The sequence below is a fragment of the Podarcis bocagei genome, assembly GCF_964188305.1.
Source record: "Podarcis bocagei genome assembly, chromosome: 7".
NCBI lineage: Eukaryota > Metazoa > Chordata > Lepidosauria > Squamata > Lacertidae > Podarcis > Podarcis bocagei.
This window is the reverse complement of record NC_138132.1, coordinates 90,570,935-90,587,272: the sequence shown is the minus strand read 5'-3', so window position 1 is coordinate 90,587,272 and position 16,338 is coordinate 90,570,935. Positions and strand designations below refer to the sequence as shown.

The window sequence follows — 16,338 nt, the reverse complement described above, 5'->3', positions numbered from 1 at the left end:
AGGCTTCCCATAGGCATCTGGCCAGCTACTGTGAAAATGGAATCCTGGACTAGATAGGCTCTTGGCTGTGTGGGAGAAGAGAGAGAAGGCCTTCTTTATGAGGGAGTCTGCTGTTATCCACACATGCATCCACTAACCAAAGCTGATGAACCTGTGGCCATCCTGAGTTTGTTGGCCTCCAGTTTCCAGGAGCCTGGATAATGGAGAGCCAACAAACTCTGAAAGACAACATGTTTCCCAAAAACCTGCTCCAAACTCAAAGAAAATATATTCTTCCCCCCCCCAAAAAAAGCATTTTGTTCTTTTCTCATACAGATAGCAGCTTTTGTTAAGCGATCAACTAAAACTCATAAGTTAATCAACAATGGTTTCTTTAACTGGGGAGCAGTAGTCAGTCAAAGGCTTCCATTCAATGCTGCAGTCCTTGGGGATGTAGGTCTGCATCCAACTAACTTCTACTCAGTGTAGACCCATTGAAATTAATGGACCTAAGTTAGACATGTCAATTAATTTCAATAGGACTACTACAAACCCATACCAACAAAACTGGACATTGTGCTGCAGTGGGAACCCTCCTCTTCTGCCCACCTCCATGTGTGAATGTGTTTCCTCCTTCCACATTAACACAGCTCAGGCCAATTTTGCACACCTGAACCCTTCCTCCGAGCATAGAATCATAGAATCATAGAATCATAGAGTTGGAAGAGACCACAAGGGCCATCGAGTCCAACCCCCTGCCAAGCAGGAAACATCATCACAGCACTCCTGACATATGGTTGTCAAGCCTCTGCTTAAAGACCTCCAAAGTAGGAGACTCCACCACACTCCTTGGCAGCAAATTCCACTGTCGAACAGCTCTTACTGTCAGGAAGTTCTTCCTAATGTTTAGGTGGAATCTTCTTTCTTGTAGTTTGGATCCATTGCTCCGTGTCCGCTTCTCTGGAGCAGCAGAAAACAACCTTTCTCCCTCCTCTATGTGACATCCTTTTATATATTTGAACATGGCTATCATATCACCCCTTAACCTCCTCTTCTCCAGGCTAAACATGCCCAGCTCCCTTAACCGTTCCTCATAAGGCATCGTTTCCAGGCCTTTGACCATTTTGGTTGCCCTCCTCTGGACACGTTCCAGTTTGTCAGTGTCCTTCTTGAATTGTGGTGCCCAGAACTGGACACAGTACTCCAGGTGAGGTCTGACCAGAGCAGAATACAGTGGCACTATTACTTCCCTTGATCTAGATGCTATACTAACCTAGCTATAGTAACCTAGCTGCCAAATTTTCAAAGGGCCACTTCAATAGCCCTTTAAACTGTGTGCAATAGGCAGCCTATAGCTCAAGGGGACTTTGTCTGTTGATTTCTACAGATCAAGCTGCTCTTGAAGGTCAAAACACAGACCAGGCTGGAGTTTTCTTCTTAGTCAGTTGCCAATCCTAAATAGTAGCAAAAAGCCTCTGGTGTCTTAGAGGACTTTGCTTTCCTGATTTAGAAGCCAGTGCCTACCCTTCCATGCACATGTTCCGTGGAAAGAATTTGGAATCATAGAGTTGGAAGAGACCCCAAGGATCATCTAGTCCAACCACCTCCAGTGCAGAAATATTTGATGTTATCTGCGAGGACTCCAGAAGCAAAGGAATAGGAAACACAATAAAAACAGCCCAGGTTGCTACTTTGCTGCTGCTATTTTTAAACAGGGCTGCTTTTGTGCTTTTAACAGCAGCTTAACTTGCATAAATGTAACAGCTGAAGTTTTTCTTGATGTGGAACCGAAAGAGCTACAAAAGCTTGCCTTTCTAAATTTCTCCAAATCATTCTGCCTTTAAAGGTACAGGAACAGAGCTGATTTTTAAAAGTTAACAACCCTGCCATGTCAAAAAGCACCGTCCAGGGAATTTCCCAATAGCTGGCTGCAATCAAATACAACAAACATCAACATTTGGCTCAAATCACCCTTTTTTTAAAAAAATGAGACCATTTCAACCGCCAACTTTTGCTTCCAGCCCTGCCTGCACTGTGCCTTTAAGAGCCGCATTTCAATGTGCAGACGTTAGCAAGCAACACTACTTCCATGCCGACACCTGTATACAAATTTTCTGTCAAAGGCACAGGAGCAGTCCCATCCATTTTATTTTGGCCAGTTGGCAACCCGACTGTCGTGCCTTCATAGCTGCCAACATGCCCCTGAAAGAGAATTTTCAGTCCTAGATTCCTGAGCAGAGAAGTAGACACTTTGCAGATTTCTTCTGAAGCATGTTCAACATTTACAGATATAAACGGATTAGTTTTAGGCTGTTTAACTGGTTACTTTTTGTGGCTTACCTGGATGGCACAGGAGGCTGCCAAGTGGTCAGGAGGCGAGGAAATTTGCCAGGGTTGCTCCTTTGCCTTGACAGCATCTTAGTCTGCAGGAATCGCACAGGAAGCTTTTTGCAGCGTGGAGACAAAAACATTATACCTGCTAATCCCTGCAGATCAAGCTGCTGTTAAAGGCACAGCAACAGGGATAGTTTGCAAAGCTGGCAACCCTTGAGCACACTCTCATTCAGCCACAGGATTTAGGAAAAAAGGGTTCCTTTGACCCAACTAATCAGAAGATATTTGGCATTGGCACATGATCTTTTGGTGGAAAAAAATATGTTGGCGGAACATATGGGTGTGGGTCTGCATTATACACACACAGACAGAGATAGCTGAACTAAAATCGACTGCCTGAAAAGCCAGTTTCTATCCAGCACTCACCTCACTCCCCTTTCTACAAACACAAAAGCCAACAAATAAATATAGTTTTCCTTGTTTAGTTTAAATAGCATGATGAGTTCCGTTTCCACAAGGGTCCCCATGCACTCTGAATTGCTTGCTTGCTTGCCTGCCCTCACCCAGCCTCTCTTACCAGGCAGTCTGAGTCCACTGCCTGCAGAGAATCTTCCTAAAAGCCTTACGGAAGTCCTGATTGAAGATGGTATATATGACAGGGTTCAAGGAGCTGTTGCAGTAGCCAATCCAGAAGAAAAACTTAAAGGTGCTATCTGGGATTGGACAGTGCTCTGGGGGACAGATGGCCCGGAGGCTGTAGAGGAAGAAGAAAGGGAACCAACAGATGACAAAGACCCCGATCACCACAGCCAGGACAAAGGTGAACCTCTTCTCCCGGTTGAGGTGTGTCTTCCTCTTCCAGGGGTTGGCACTGAGGGTCTTCACCCTCCTCACCAGAAGGACCTCCCCTTTTGCAGTGGCCAAGGTGTCCATGCCCTGAGGGGAGCTCTGGGGGGGTCCATTGCCCCGCTTGATGCTGCTGGGGGGAAAGCACTCTGAAGATGGCTTCTTCTCAGGCAGGGACTGAGAAGGGCTGGTGGCCGTTGCTGGCTCTGGGTCTTTCTCCTCCTGGCTTACAAGAGAAAACTTCTCAGTAGAGAGGCAATGGGTCTCTGGCTGGTCACTTCCCTGAGTGGGTACCTGATGTCCATTTGGCTCCCCTTCTCCCTGAGGCTTGGGTTGGTCCTGCTTGGGAGAGGTTTCGGCAGATGGAAGGGCGATGATTTGGGGTGCCCCTTCTTCTGCCTTTGCCTTGGGCTTCTTAGCTTGAGTCCTCTGCTTGTTCCGACGCTTGGCTATGAAGTAGATCCTCATATACACCAAGATCATGATGACGCAGGGAGCAAAGAAGGAGCAGGTGCTGGAGGAGAGGATGTACCAGGGCTCCTCATTCAGCTCACACCTCCTCGCATCCTCTTTGGCATTGTTGGGGTTTTCATTGAGGACCAGCGGAGGCAAGGAGATGACGGCCGCAATCAGCCAGACCACAAGGATGGTGCACCTGATTCTCCTTGGCGTCCTCTTGGAGTTGTACTCAATGGCTCTGCTCACCGACCAGTACCGGTCCAGACTGATGGCACAGAGATGCACGATGGAGGCTGTGCAGAAGAGAACATCCAAGGCCAGGTAGGCTTTACACCACGTCCTGCTGAAATACCAGTAGCCCATCAACTCATTGGCAAGAGAGAAGGGGATGATGAGGGTGGCCACGAGGATGTCTGCGGCCGCAAGGGACACCAGGAAAAGGTTCTGTGGGGCTTTCAGAGACCTGCTGGTCAGCACAGCAATGATCACCAGAATGTTGCCAAAGATGGTGAAGATGATGAGGAAGGTGGTGACAGCTGCAATGGCGGCGGTGGCTTGGATATTGTAGCCGTCATGACCGCCCATGGTAGCCATGATAATTTAGAAGGAGTGGCCCTACAGGTCCAGGTGGGATGTGGGGCCCACCTTCTCAGTTTCACATGTGCCTGAGGGTCCACGGATCAGAAGCCCCCCATTGTTACCTGAGTCAGAGGAGAAGCAGCAGTTCAGGGAGAGAGTTGCCAGGGCAGAGTTGCCGGCACTTCTTCCATACTGGGATTCTTCCAGCCGGAGCATTGGCTTCTCTTGCTGTAATGCTGAACTGCTCTGGATGCTAATTCACAGCACCACTCCCTCCAGTCCACAACAGCGATGCCTCTCTCCTTCTCTCCCTCTCCGGGTCTTTTGCTTCTCCAATGCCCAGGCACTTCTGATCACTGTAGCACTGCTGGCTCGGAATAACCCAAGAAGTTTTATTCCTTCTCTTCCTCTTCGCTGCTGGAAAAGTTGAGAGATCTGTGCAGCCTGGCGACTGAACTGCGTTCTGCCTGCCTCCTCTCTCTCTCTGCTTGACGTGGACAGACCAAGCCTCCCAGTGCCTTTTGAAACGAGCTGCAGGAGGAGTTGGGTTTTTCTCTCCACGAGGAATCTCTGACATGTGATGTCATGCAGTCTTTCAGCTTTTTGTCAGGCTCCAGGAGGGGAGAGAAAGGAATCAAGAGAGGGGTGTGCAGAACATGCAAACATACACACATGCAATCACAATCTAGCAGCCGCCAAGACTGTCCTGGGTTCTGCAAGAGCCACTCACCTCCTTTCAACTGAGTCCCTCCAGCTACTCAGCTGACTCTTCCGTCTTTCTCTAGCCTCCTGCCAGGAGAGCCCACCATGGCCTGCGAGTGTGTTTTTTACAATGCAGGTTGCTCTGTAACTAAATTACTCTGATAGCTGCTGTGTATATGATGACTCAGACCAGGCAGCTTTCCATCTGAGCCCTGCTGCGTTTCATCTCCCCTTCTGGAAACTTTGATATGGGGAGATCTGGTCAGACTTTGAAGAACTGCAGCTCTTGGTTGTTTAATAATTATTATTATTTAAAGAAACAAAAACAGAGAGAGCAGGAAGGATGCTCTTTACAAAACGGGGCGAGAATTTAGTACAATGCTTCTCAAATAAATGGCCATCTACTTTTGCAATTATAATACAGCTTTCAATGGAACTTGTAACTTTTGGACCACCACAGAGCTCAGTCCAGCCAATGATAAGGACTTCTAAGATTAATGGGGGGAATTTCAAGCTCTTCAGACCCCCAGCTGCTGGCTTACCTCACACCTCCTCTCTGCACATTCTCTGTTCCTGCTCTGATACTGGAAAGGAGCCAGGAAGGCAGAACTATCTGGGAGAAGAAGAGGTCCCTAGGAATGGAGACATTGGGGACTGCGAGGGGGGGGGGAGGGAGGGCCAAGGGGAGCAGGATTCCTGGGAAAGGAGAGTGGGAAACATAGGAGCCAATGACAAGGGCCAAGGGGTCTTGCCCCCCCCCCCAAAATATTTGATGCTCCCCCCAAAGTTGATGGGCATTGTCATTCAAATGGTGTGTGTGCACCATGTCATGTGATCATGTGGGGCAGGGCTTATCTGCCCCCCCGCATTTTGTTCAAGTTGGCCCCCTGGGGAGCACAGGCAATAGCCCCATGAAAAGAAGGGGAGAAGAAGGAAGAAAGTCCAGAGAGAAGAGTCTAGGGCAACAATGTACACATCACCACAAAAACAGGGGCAGCGGGGATATGGATTTCAATCAAAGTTGCATATGCTAATTTGTATGTATATAGGCTAATTTAGAAATAATAATAGAAATTAATGTTACCAGTGACTGGGTGACCTGTGCACCTGCTCAGCCTGCTGCTGCTGAGCAATTTCAAGGTCTCCCTTCTTATGACTTGTTAACATGATACCAGACAGATATTCAACTAAAACACAGAGCAGCAACCTCCAGACTTGTGTAATCAATTTTGCCTTAGGGTTGCCATACGTCCAGGTTTTCCCGGACATGTCCTCTTTTGGGGGGCTGACATGGCCTCCTGGGCAGATTTTTGCATTTTAAAGGAAATATTTGGTTTGGGGGGGTTGTTGGTTTGGGGGGGGGAGTGGCATTTCCTGTGCCCTGGAAACGGATGTGCCGTGTGGAGCAGCATGCGGAGGCCATGGCATGCAGAACTTCCATCGGAAGGGGGAGAGCCATTGGAAGATTAGGTATGGTAGGGTCAGGGGGGCGGTCGGCGGCTATGCCATGCAGAGCTGCTAACAGCCCATGCCGCCAACGCAGGATGCCGGGCAGGCAAGCGCCAGAGCCCAGAATGGCAGGGCAGGCAGAGGGTGGGCGAGTGCTGCCTTCCACTGCCTCACATTCCCTGGGGAGCCAGTGGCCCCTCCGTTGGCATCTGCCCATTGACGCGCAGGAAGCTCCCAGGCTTGCGTGGGTGGCTAAAGCCACCCGGTATCGACTCAGCAGGTGGGAGTGCCACACTGTTGCCGGGTCTCTTGCGTCCTGTTCCTGGGTGGGTGCAAGCTCCGGTCAACATGTGGGGCCTCTCTCTCTGGTGGGCAAGGCATGCCGGGCCCCTTGCTGCTGGGCACAGCCCCATCCACCACTCCCTTGGGCGCACCAGCTAAATGGAGGGAAACTCTGGAGGCCCGCAGGAGGACGGTGGCCAGACAAGGCATGGGCCAGTCATCCAGCGTCTTACCCACGATCAGGGGGGTTGAGCAGTCCGTGTTTCCCGCCACTTTGCACGCCACGGCCGCTGCCAGCCTGGGCCAGGAAAGAGGCGTGTGGGCCTGGTGGTGACACTGGCGGCAGGCTGGTGGCAGAGTGCAGTGGAGACCAAAAATGGCAGTGCCTACTATTGCTACTATTTTTCTTCCTCCCCACTCCCACCTACAAATGTGTCCGTTTTTTTTGCTTTTTGAACCCTGATTTTGCCTTTTTGCTAGAACGCATAGGACCAGCTAGAGCCAAATGCAAAGTGAATATAAACCTGAATATAGAAGAGCAAACCAGTAACTCACTTACTTCTCTAATAACTCTAAAATCAGCTTGCAAAGCTGCAGGAATACCTGGTCACATATACTTGTATTTTACAGGTGAGGGAACACCAAGGATGATAGAGACCCAGTGGGTTCAAGGCACATGATGTTGGCTTTCTTTGCAATTTTCCTTGCCATTGTTGGCAGACATAAAGCTTTGCCCAGATACCAGAAATCAGCTAGAGAACTAATAATAATTTATTTATTTTATTGCATTTATATCCTCCAAGGGAACATACATGGCTCTCCCCATCGTCATTTAGGGCCTATCCACACTTCCTCTTGTCTAGCTGCTTTCCCCTGAGGAAAACTGCTCTTTAGCGCTCAATTGGAGCAAACAGCAATTCAGGTTTTCCATGGATTGATGTTTGCTCCAATTTAGAGCTAAAGTTTCCCTGGGAAATGAGTGGAGAAAGGGGAAACCTCTCAGACTTGATCTTTGTAGGCACAGGACAAGCAGAAGTATGGATGAGGCCTCAGTCCCTGTAAATTAGGTTAGGCTGAGAGGCAGTGACTGGCCCAAGGTTGTCTAGCGAGCTTCACGGCTGAGTGGCGATTTGAACCCGCTCCCCCAGGTCCTTGTCTAACTCTCTAATCACTACCCCACACTGCCTCTAGATGCCAGTCTACCTACTCCTTCAAACAGAGGGCTGTCCTCTGTAATGCAGGACACCAGGCCAGCCTAGAAGGGTCTGAGGCAAAGAGTGAGAGTAGATCTCCAGAACCTGTGGAAGAAATCCACAAACTACCTGTAACTTGATGGACACTGCAGGAGGCCTCACATTTTGTTTTTGTGTTCCCTTTAATTGCTTACTCTAGGTACAAATGTGCCCCTACAAGCATACAAATCCTGTGAAATGTAACCATTGTGTGTGTGTGGGGGGGGATATTGAATTTTCCATGTTTGCTTCTCCACTGCACAACATTTGTACATGTGAGGAGGAGGCTGGACTGATAAGAGCAATTAAACTGTTGAAAATATACAAGGCAAATAGATTCCTGTGCACTCTCTCTGAGTTTGGTGGATATCAAACGCACAATAGAGGGGGATGTTTATTTACATAGCAGATATCACAGTTTTTCAGCAGTGAGGGAAGAAGCAAGCGACTCCTCTTCCTACCTCACAGTGAATTATAAAGAGAATTGGAAATTACCTGAGCCCACAACCTCTAGATACAGCTCAGCATTATTCTGCCAGGCTCAACCTTTTCGTCAGAGCCACTTTCTCCCCCATCAAGCAGAAAGGAAGTGTTTGGGGAACAGCAGAAATATGGTAATAATAATCATTAAAGGTCCCCAGGGATACTGAAGCCTGTTTGTGCTAAGTGCTGTAAAGTGCAGACGCTGAAAGGCAGACAGCCTCTGCCCCAGACAGCTTACAATTATAAATGAAGCCAAGAGGACAGGGAAGGCCGAAGAAAGGGAAAGGAGGGGCTGGGAGGCTGGCGGTCGCAAAATTGATAAAGTAACCGCTCGTCTCCCAGACCCAAATCCTCTTCATCTCACCACATTGCCTCATATTTTGGAGACAAGAGAATTCGAAGAGGTAAATTCCCATCCATTATTGGCTTTCAAACAGATTGGAGCGCAGTGCCTGTCTTTTGCAGAAACAACAAGGTTTAAATACTTCCATTAAGAAGCTGTTAGGATGCTTGTCTGCCAACTCTTATGCCTCCGCCTTCCTCGTCAGGAACACACTGTTTGCCTCACAGCCAAAAGGGCTTGCTTAGAGTTAAATGAAGTTTGCTCCCCAAAATTCTCATAATTCTCTTCCACAAATGTGAAATGTGAAATATTATTCCCATTATTCTCTGGATATTTGATTGCAACACAATTAAAAATAAAACAAGTAAAGACATTTAAAGCATTGGGAACATCTAAAAGCATTTTTAAACCATCACATAGCCTCACCAAGGTGGCAGGGAACACCATCTTTCAGCCACCCAATGCCTAGGTGAACAGGCACGCTTTAAAATTCTTCCTGAACTTTAATAGTGAGGTAGACAGGCACACCTTGCCAGGGAGAGAACTACACAAATGGGGAGCCACCACCCAAAAGGCCCTGTCATGGATTAACCCCAGCAAGGGCACTACCAACATGTAGTGACATTTAATAATTTTAAAGTAGGCATTTAATAATTTTAAAGTAGGCAATTGGATTTAACATACAAATGGAACAATAGGGACATATGTGGACAAAGGAGTTAAAATATACATTGTGTTATGACTTAAAATATTTTTTAAATAAAATTATATACCGTTGGTATTTAACTCCTAATAAATTATTCAGAATGTATAAAAATATTCCAAATACATGTTGGAAATGTAAAGAACAAGTAGGGACATTTTCTCATGCTTGGTGGACATGTAAAAAAGCAAAAAAAAATGGCTACAAATACATAGATTGATGCAGAGAATTATCGCTTCTCAGCCTTTTGGCTACTATCAAGTGTAGTAGATTGATGCCGAAAATTATGAAGATTAACTTCTAACTGAAACCAGAACTCTTCCTGCTTGGATTCATGGATATACAATTAGAAAAAGACTATGGAACTTTGTTTCAATACAGTGGTACCTCGGGTTACATACGCTTCAGTTTACATACGCTTCAGGTTACAGACTCCGCTAACCCAGAAATAGTGCTTCAGGATGAGAACAGAAATTGCGTGGTGGCGACAGCAGGAGGCCCCATTAGCTAAAGTGGTGCTTCAGGTTAAGAACAGTTTCAGGTTAAGAACAGACCTCTAGAACGAATTAAGTACTTAACCCGAGGTACCACTGTATATGATTACGGTGGCGAGACTATTGTATACACAAAGATGGAAAGACTTGTTATTACCAGCAATGGAAGAATGGTTGTTAAAATTAACGGACTTAGCTGAGATGACAAAATTGACATGCTAACAATGACCTTTCTCTGATTAAACTAAAGGCTGGAAACCTCTCATAGACTGTTTGTGTGAAAAAGAAAATGAAACAATGATATATGGATTTTGGGATTGATATTGGTTCATAGAAAGTAGTTTTGTTGGGTATTACCTTGCGATGAATGGACTTTTGTTTACATGTAGCGAAGAATTGGAACTTTAAAGTTCTTTTCTATCTCATCGTTTTCTCTCTTTTCTTTTCTCTCCTTTTCCTCTTTTCCTCTATGTTTTTATTTTATTCAGATTAATCGTGGATAAAAAAGATATTTGGTATTGTTTTGTAGTTCTCTTTATAAACTCTAATAAAATTTATTCAAAAAAAGAATTGATTCCACTTGACAGATAACATACAACAACATTCAGTATTTGACAGGTTATGCTGCTTCAGATTTGATGCATCAGAAAATAAGCAAAAGCTGCCAAACAAGTCTAAGGTCCTTTTCAGGTGTTTAATATTATTGACTAATCCCAAACGCCCAAAAAGGGATTGGAGCACAATTTAAAAGTACCAAGGTACAAGTTCACATGAAGAAATTTGCAGCTATTAATTCCAAGCTCTAAAGTGCTCCAGATTATTTATTTATTAAAGTTCTATGCCTCCCTTCATCTACCCCTCTTGCAATGAACAGACCACACACAGTTATGTAAGTTTAAAATGAATTCATTACAAAACATTCCAAAGGGCAGATTCATGCATTTATCCAAGCAGCAGCAAGGAGAACACAGGCAGAATACTATTTGGTAGAAAGATAGCTTCAAGCACTTGTTCTAAGCTTGCTGCTTGCTTAGGCACGTCTTCCTTGGTCAGTTACGTGGCAGCTTCACTTCCTCCCTCACAGAGAAGACAAGGTGTGACCTAGTTGAGTCTAGATCTTTCCCCCTTCATGCACTAACAAGCACTCAAGCATAGTTATGTTTGACCAGTGAGGGGTTCTCAAAGCAAAGGAAGGATTGAACTCTGATTAATAAGAATACACACAGAGGCTTGAACCAGCAAGACTCTGGGAAGGGTGTGTATAATAATCTCTCTCTGTCTCTCCACCCCTCGGCCCAGGTCATTTTTTATTCACAAAAGAACTTTTACAGAGTGTTTGTAAGAACCAATCAGATTTCTTCTGGGTATTTCAACAAACCCCACGTGGGGACAAAGTTAAGCTACAAACACTAGTTAGGCATGCATACATTTGGGTAAATGAATGAAAACTACAAAGGAGTGCATTCAGCAACCCCTGAGGTCATAAACAATCAATACACATGATAAGAAGGATGCCCAGGAGGACAGCGATCATTATCACCTTATGTGAGACCTGTTTCCTGGCCCTAAGATTAACATCCTAAGATTAATATATCAGAAAAGCTACATCAGAGAAGATTGCCCGCTATCTTTATGGCCCAGGATGCCTGCCTGGCAAAGCAACTGGGCTGTCTACGTGCCTTGTCAAGCAAGAGAGATGGGCAGTAGAGGAAATGGCCAGAGATGCAAAGGGTTGTGGGATTTGATCAGAAATTATTGTCAATGTATCAATCCCAGTCAACACAATGCATTCATCGTGGACACAATGGCTTGATGCATATTTTATAATTCCTCATAGTAATCCCACCTGACCCCACACTCTGAATATTTGCACTCCTACAGACCAGGGCCGTCTTAAGCATACCTGGCGCCGTGGTGCAAAGCTCCCTCCACCCCGCTTCCCAGAGGTTTTTTAGGGAGGACGGCACTGCCAGCGGGGCTGGAGGAGGCAGACAGCGACTGGAGGGCGGCTCCTCCGGCGGGGAAGAGGTTTCTACCTCCCGTCTCAGCTGGCCGCTTCGTGCCACGGCAGATGGAGGCTCCGGGCGTGGCAATGTTTCAGCGCGGCATGGTGGAGGCGAGCTAGGGCGGAGAGCTGATGCCAGGAGGTGCCGCGTCCAGCCTCCGCCTCTTCCCTGGCACCCTCCAGAACTTGGCACCCTGGCGCCCCGCGCCACTAGCCTCTATGGGTAAGACACCTCTGTGTTTGACTGCTACCTCCCACAATCCTGAGGAAATAACATGGAGAGAAGCAGACAAGAAGAGCAATTCCGAATTTGTCCAGGTGCTTTGGCCTACGGCTGCCAATACCTTCGGCTATTGACCATGCTAACTGCAGATGATGGGAGCTGTAGTCCAGAGCATCAGGTTGAGGAAGGCTGGCCTATCCAATCTAGTTACAGATGGGTAGCCGTGTTGGTCTGCCATAGTCAAAATAAAAAAATTCCTTCCTGTAGCACCTTAAAGACCAACTAAGTTAGTTCTTGGTATAAGCTTTCGTGTGCATGCACACTTCTTCAGATACACATCTGAAGAATATCTGAAGAAGTGTGCATGCACACGAAAGCTTATACCAAGAACTAACTTAGTTGGTCTTTAAGGTGCTACAGGAAGGAATTTTTTTATTCTATCCAATCTAGTCAGCGAGAGATGACAACACTACTCTCCCAGTACGCAAAATGGCAATGCCATACTCCAGGCAGGAGTCCAGCCCCTGCAGAGAGCTCTGTTGTGGGCAATCTACAGCGGAGCAGGGGGCGGGTTAGTGGGGGCACTGCCACTGCCAGGCCAGTTGGTTTCTATTCATGGAACTGGGAGAGGTAAGCTTCTGCTTTGCCCCATGGAGATAACACTGCAATCCTACGCATGTCTACTCAGAGGTAAGCCAGCCCCCAGCCCCCCCCCCCGAGTTCAATGGGACTCACTCTCAGGTCAGGTTAAATACTAGAACTGTATTGGGCCCTGTCCTGTAGCGTAATAGGAATCCCTTGTTTTTTGGTGTGCATTTTTCAGGTTAGAATCCTGTGTATATTTCACCCTCATGGAGCAAAGAACAGCTTCAAAAGAAATGATGGAGAAGACAGTGAGCCAACCCTGACAATGCCTCCACCCCTCCCGTCTGGATCCCAACATAAAAGGAAAAAAAGCAACCCAGGAGATCCTCATCACAAATCTATGTCGCCTATGACTGTGGTAAAATATCAGATATAACTTGTTTTTAAAAGAAAAGTTTATGTGAAGATGGGCTGAGAAGAATGGCCCAGGAGCGCCCTCTGCTGGCTGAGGAGTTCACTAGCCAGAATGAGTGCCAAAGTACATCATGCATGTACAGTGGTACCTCAGGTTACATACGCTTCAGGTTACAGACTCCGCTAACAGGAGCAGTCAGGCTGCTTCATTTCATAGAATACAGTAGTACTTCGGGTTACAGATGCTTCAGGTTACAGATGCTTCAGGTTACAGACTCCGCTAACCCAGAGATAGTACCTCGAGTTAAGAACTTTGCTTCAGGATGAGAACAGAAATTGTGCTCTGGCGGCAGCGGGAGGCCCCATTAGCTGAAGTGGTTCCTCAGGTTGAGTACGGTTTCAGGTTAAGAATGGACCTCCGGAATGAATTAAGTTCTTAACCCGAGGTACCACTGTACCTCTCTATATGTTCCCTTTAATCACTACCACTACTCAATTTGTGGGAGGGCTGGTTAACCTTTTCCCCACCAGGTGCTTTTAATGCTTCAAATTACCCCCCTCAGCTCCTTTTCTGTCTTTGATAGAGAGGAATACAGTATGGGACTTATATCTGCCTCTGGGTAGGGTAGAAGTGAGGGGAATAGCAGTAGCAGTGAAACGGGGGGTATGCAACCCTTCCTGTTCCCCTGCCCCTCCCTCCACTCTAGATTTCAACTTTGAAAATAATAAGAAATTCCAACATGTCATGTGTGGTTTGAGCATGAGGGGAAAACTCAAAATGGCACCCTTCCCAACGACCGTTTTCCTGCCTGAGGTGTATGACAAGATGGCATCTCCCTCCTGCTCCACATAAGTTGGCAGCTGAACGTCTTCCACTTAAACTCTGGACAGGAGGCTCTCGGATGTGCCAGACAGGCTTCATGGCGCACACAGCTGTTCTCCACCATGTCTCTCTCTCTCTCCCCCCCCCCATCTGCTTCCCGAAGTGACTGCTTCACTCTGCCTAATGATGGAGCCCACCTTGAATTCATGCCACACAGAGCTGGCTCTAGGTTGGAGGGAACCCTGTGCAAGTGTCCTCTGGGTGTCCCCTTCTACATTGGCAATCCTCTTAGGGTAAGGTTACCAGATTTTTTCCAAAGAATCCGGGGACACTTTTTAAAAAAAAGAAAAAAAAGTTATTTGAAAAGTTGTTTTTTTTTAAGAAAAGAAGTAATGTCTTCTGTGGTCTCCTCTGCTGTGTAGCCTTCCTCTGGGCTCCAGCCTGCTCTCTTGGAGTGCTAGCCACTGTGGAGTAGGCTCGGGTCAGGCCTGGGCTCGGCCACATGTCCTTGCCCTCCCGGTACTCTCCTACCTCTCCTCCTCAGTGGTGGTGCTGGCAGTGGCGCGGCAAGGTCGGGGCTCCCCTCTTTTTTCTCCTTCCTCTTTCTCTCTATTTCTTCTCCTCCTCCTCTTCTCCTCCTCCTCCTCTCTGCATTGGCTCCAGGGCTTTCCTGGCCCCAGAGCACCGCTGGGCAGTCGGCCGAGTGGCCGCGCGCTCTCGCTCCTGGCTCGATTTGTGTCGTGGGGGGGGTCAGTGGTTCCCCCAGTTGATGCACTGGGTATCCCCGGTTCCCCCTCAGCAGTGGCAGCAGCAATCTCAGCAGCCCAGAGCCAGCCTGGTAGTGCAGTTGGCTCTGGCTGGCCTCAGGAGCTGCTCGCTGCCATGGCACCCACCATTTTGCCTCGCTGGAAGTCCCCATATGATGTGTCTTGTGCCGTTGAACTAATCACGCAACATTCATTCTCTACTAATAAATCTACAACACTTAAAATATAAATCCAGGGACATTAAATGAAATCCAGGGACATTCCAGGGATGGATTTTGTCCGGGGACAGATTTGTAAATCCGGGGACTGTCCCTGGGAAGTCTGGTAACCATACCTTAGGGAATTAGTACTGGCAGCAGCAGTGCTGGAGGTTGGTGACAGCTGCCCACCATTTTAATTACTCTAAATGGCCCTGATGTCCAGGGCATTGGGGGCAATTAAAATGGACGCCCCTCGGATCCCAAGCCCACCACCCAAGGATGCTGACAATGGCCCTGACTCCCCAGGAAGATGGATTGTCCTGTGTGAGCCTCATTGAAGAGAGATTGAGTTACTCTGTCAACTAAATCCACCCTCTTCTGTCCTTGCTCTGTGAACCAGTCAAAAAAGAGCATTTGACTTGAATGGGGAAGACCCAGGTGGTCAAATCTCCATTCCGCTATGATGATCAATGAACAACTTTTGGAGCCAATCGCTCTCTCACATCCTAACATTATTGTAAGGATAGCACCCAGATGTGGTCCTACCATTAGGCAGAGGGAGTCAGCTGCCTCGGGCAGCAAATGCAAGAGCAGCACCAGAAGCCTCCCCATCATTTCCCCAGGGCCCCCTAAACCTGTTTGCTCTCAGGTATGATGGAAGATGTTATCCCGATACCAATGTTGGTAGTGGAATTCAACTGCTGGTCCAGCTGGATCCTTTACACAGAATTGGGGGGGGGGGGTTGGTACCATCTTGTCCTTTGCCTCAGGCAGCTAAATGTGGCAAACATTAAAATAATATTCATATATGCCCACCATCATTGAAGTGTCCACTTACGCATCACCTAAAGAGAGGATGAACGAGGACAGATTTGCATAGAAGTTGCATTTGCTATGCTTAGATGCAAATTTAGAAATAATTACTATAATTTAAATCTCATCAGTGGGGAACAGTGACTCAGTGAACTTATCTGCTGTTACATGCTAACTATTGTTGGGCCCCTCCTCCAAGGCTCTCTCTCCAGGCTCATGGCTCTTTCCCAGCCTTCAAACAGCACGGACACCCTCTCCCCACCCCCACCCCAGCCCCACTGCCATTTGACATTTCTTCCGATTCACCAGTAAACCGCTGGTTTTCCTGGGGAAAGCAGTAGGACGAAACACCCAGCCTCTTGGACCCCTGACTAGAAGCCACAGGACAAATGGATGTGTGAGTGGACCCACACACTTTGGCAGGGGAGCAATACTGCTCAGCAGACTCACAGTTGGTTGCAAAATTGTACTCAAAGAACACTGTTCATGAGCTGCTCCTCAGCAAACTGCAGGAAAGCTCCAGAGGGCTGCTACTAGGGCCCTGTCCCAGGCTTCAGCTGGACTCACACTGGACAGCCATCTGTTGGAGCTGCTCTGGATCTCTTGCACTCTTCAGGCAGTGG

General features: G+C 47.4%; 1 protein-coding gene across 5 annotated transcripts in view; it reads right to left on the bottom strand.

Annotated features, from left to right (window-relative positions):
- Positions 1-4,907, bottom strand: part of ADRA2B (adrenoceptor alpha 2B) — a 115,179-nt gene extending 110,272 nt beyond the window's left edge. For 4 of the 5 annotated variants that reach the window (XM_081200980.1, XM_081200977.1, XM_081200978.1 and 1 more), the window contains exon 1: positions 2,320-4,907. In XM_081200980.1, the coding sequence (XP_081057106.1) occupies positions 2,887-4,212 (1,326 nt within the window). In that variant the 5' untranslated portion in view covers positions 4,213-4,907 and the 3' untranslated portion in view covers positions 2,320-2,886. Of the gene's footprint in view, positions 1-1,264 lie in introns of those variants that run through there. The other variant, XM_081200981.1, reaches the window with a different exon arrangement.
- Between the last annotated feature and the right edge of the window lie 11,431 nt (positions 4,908-16,338).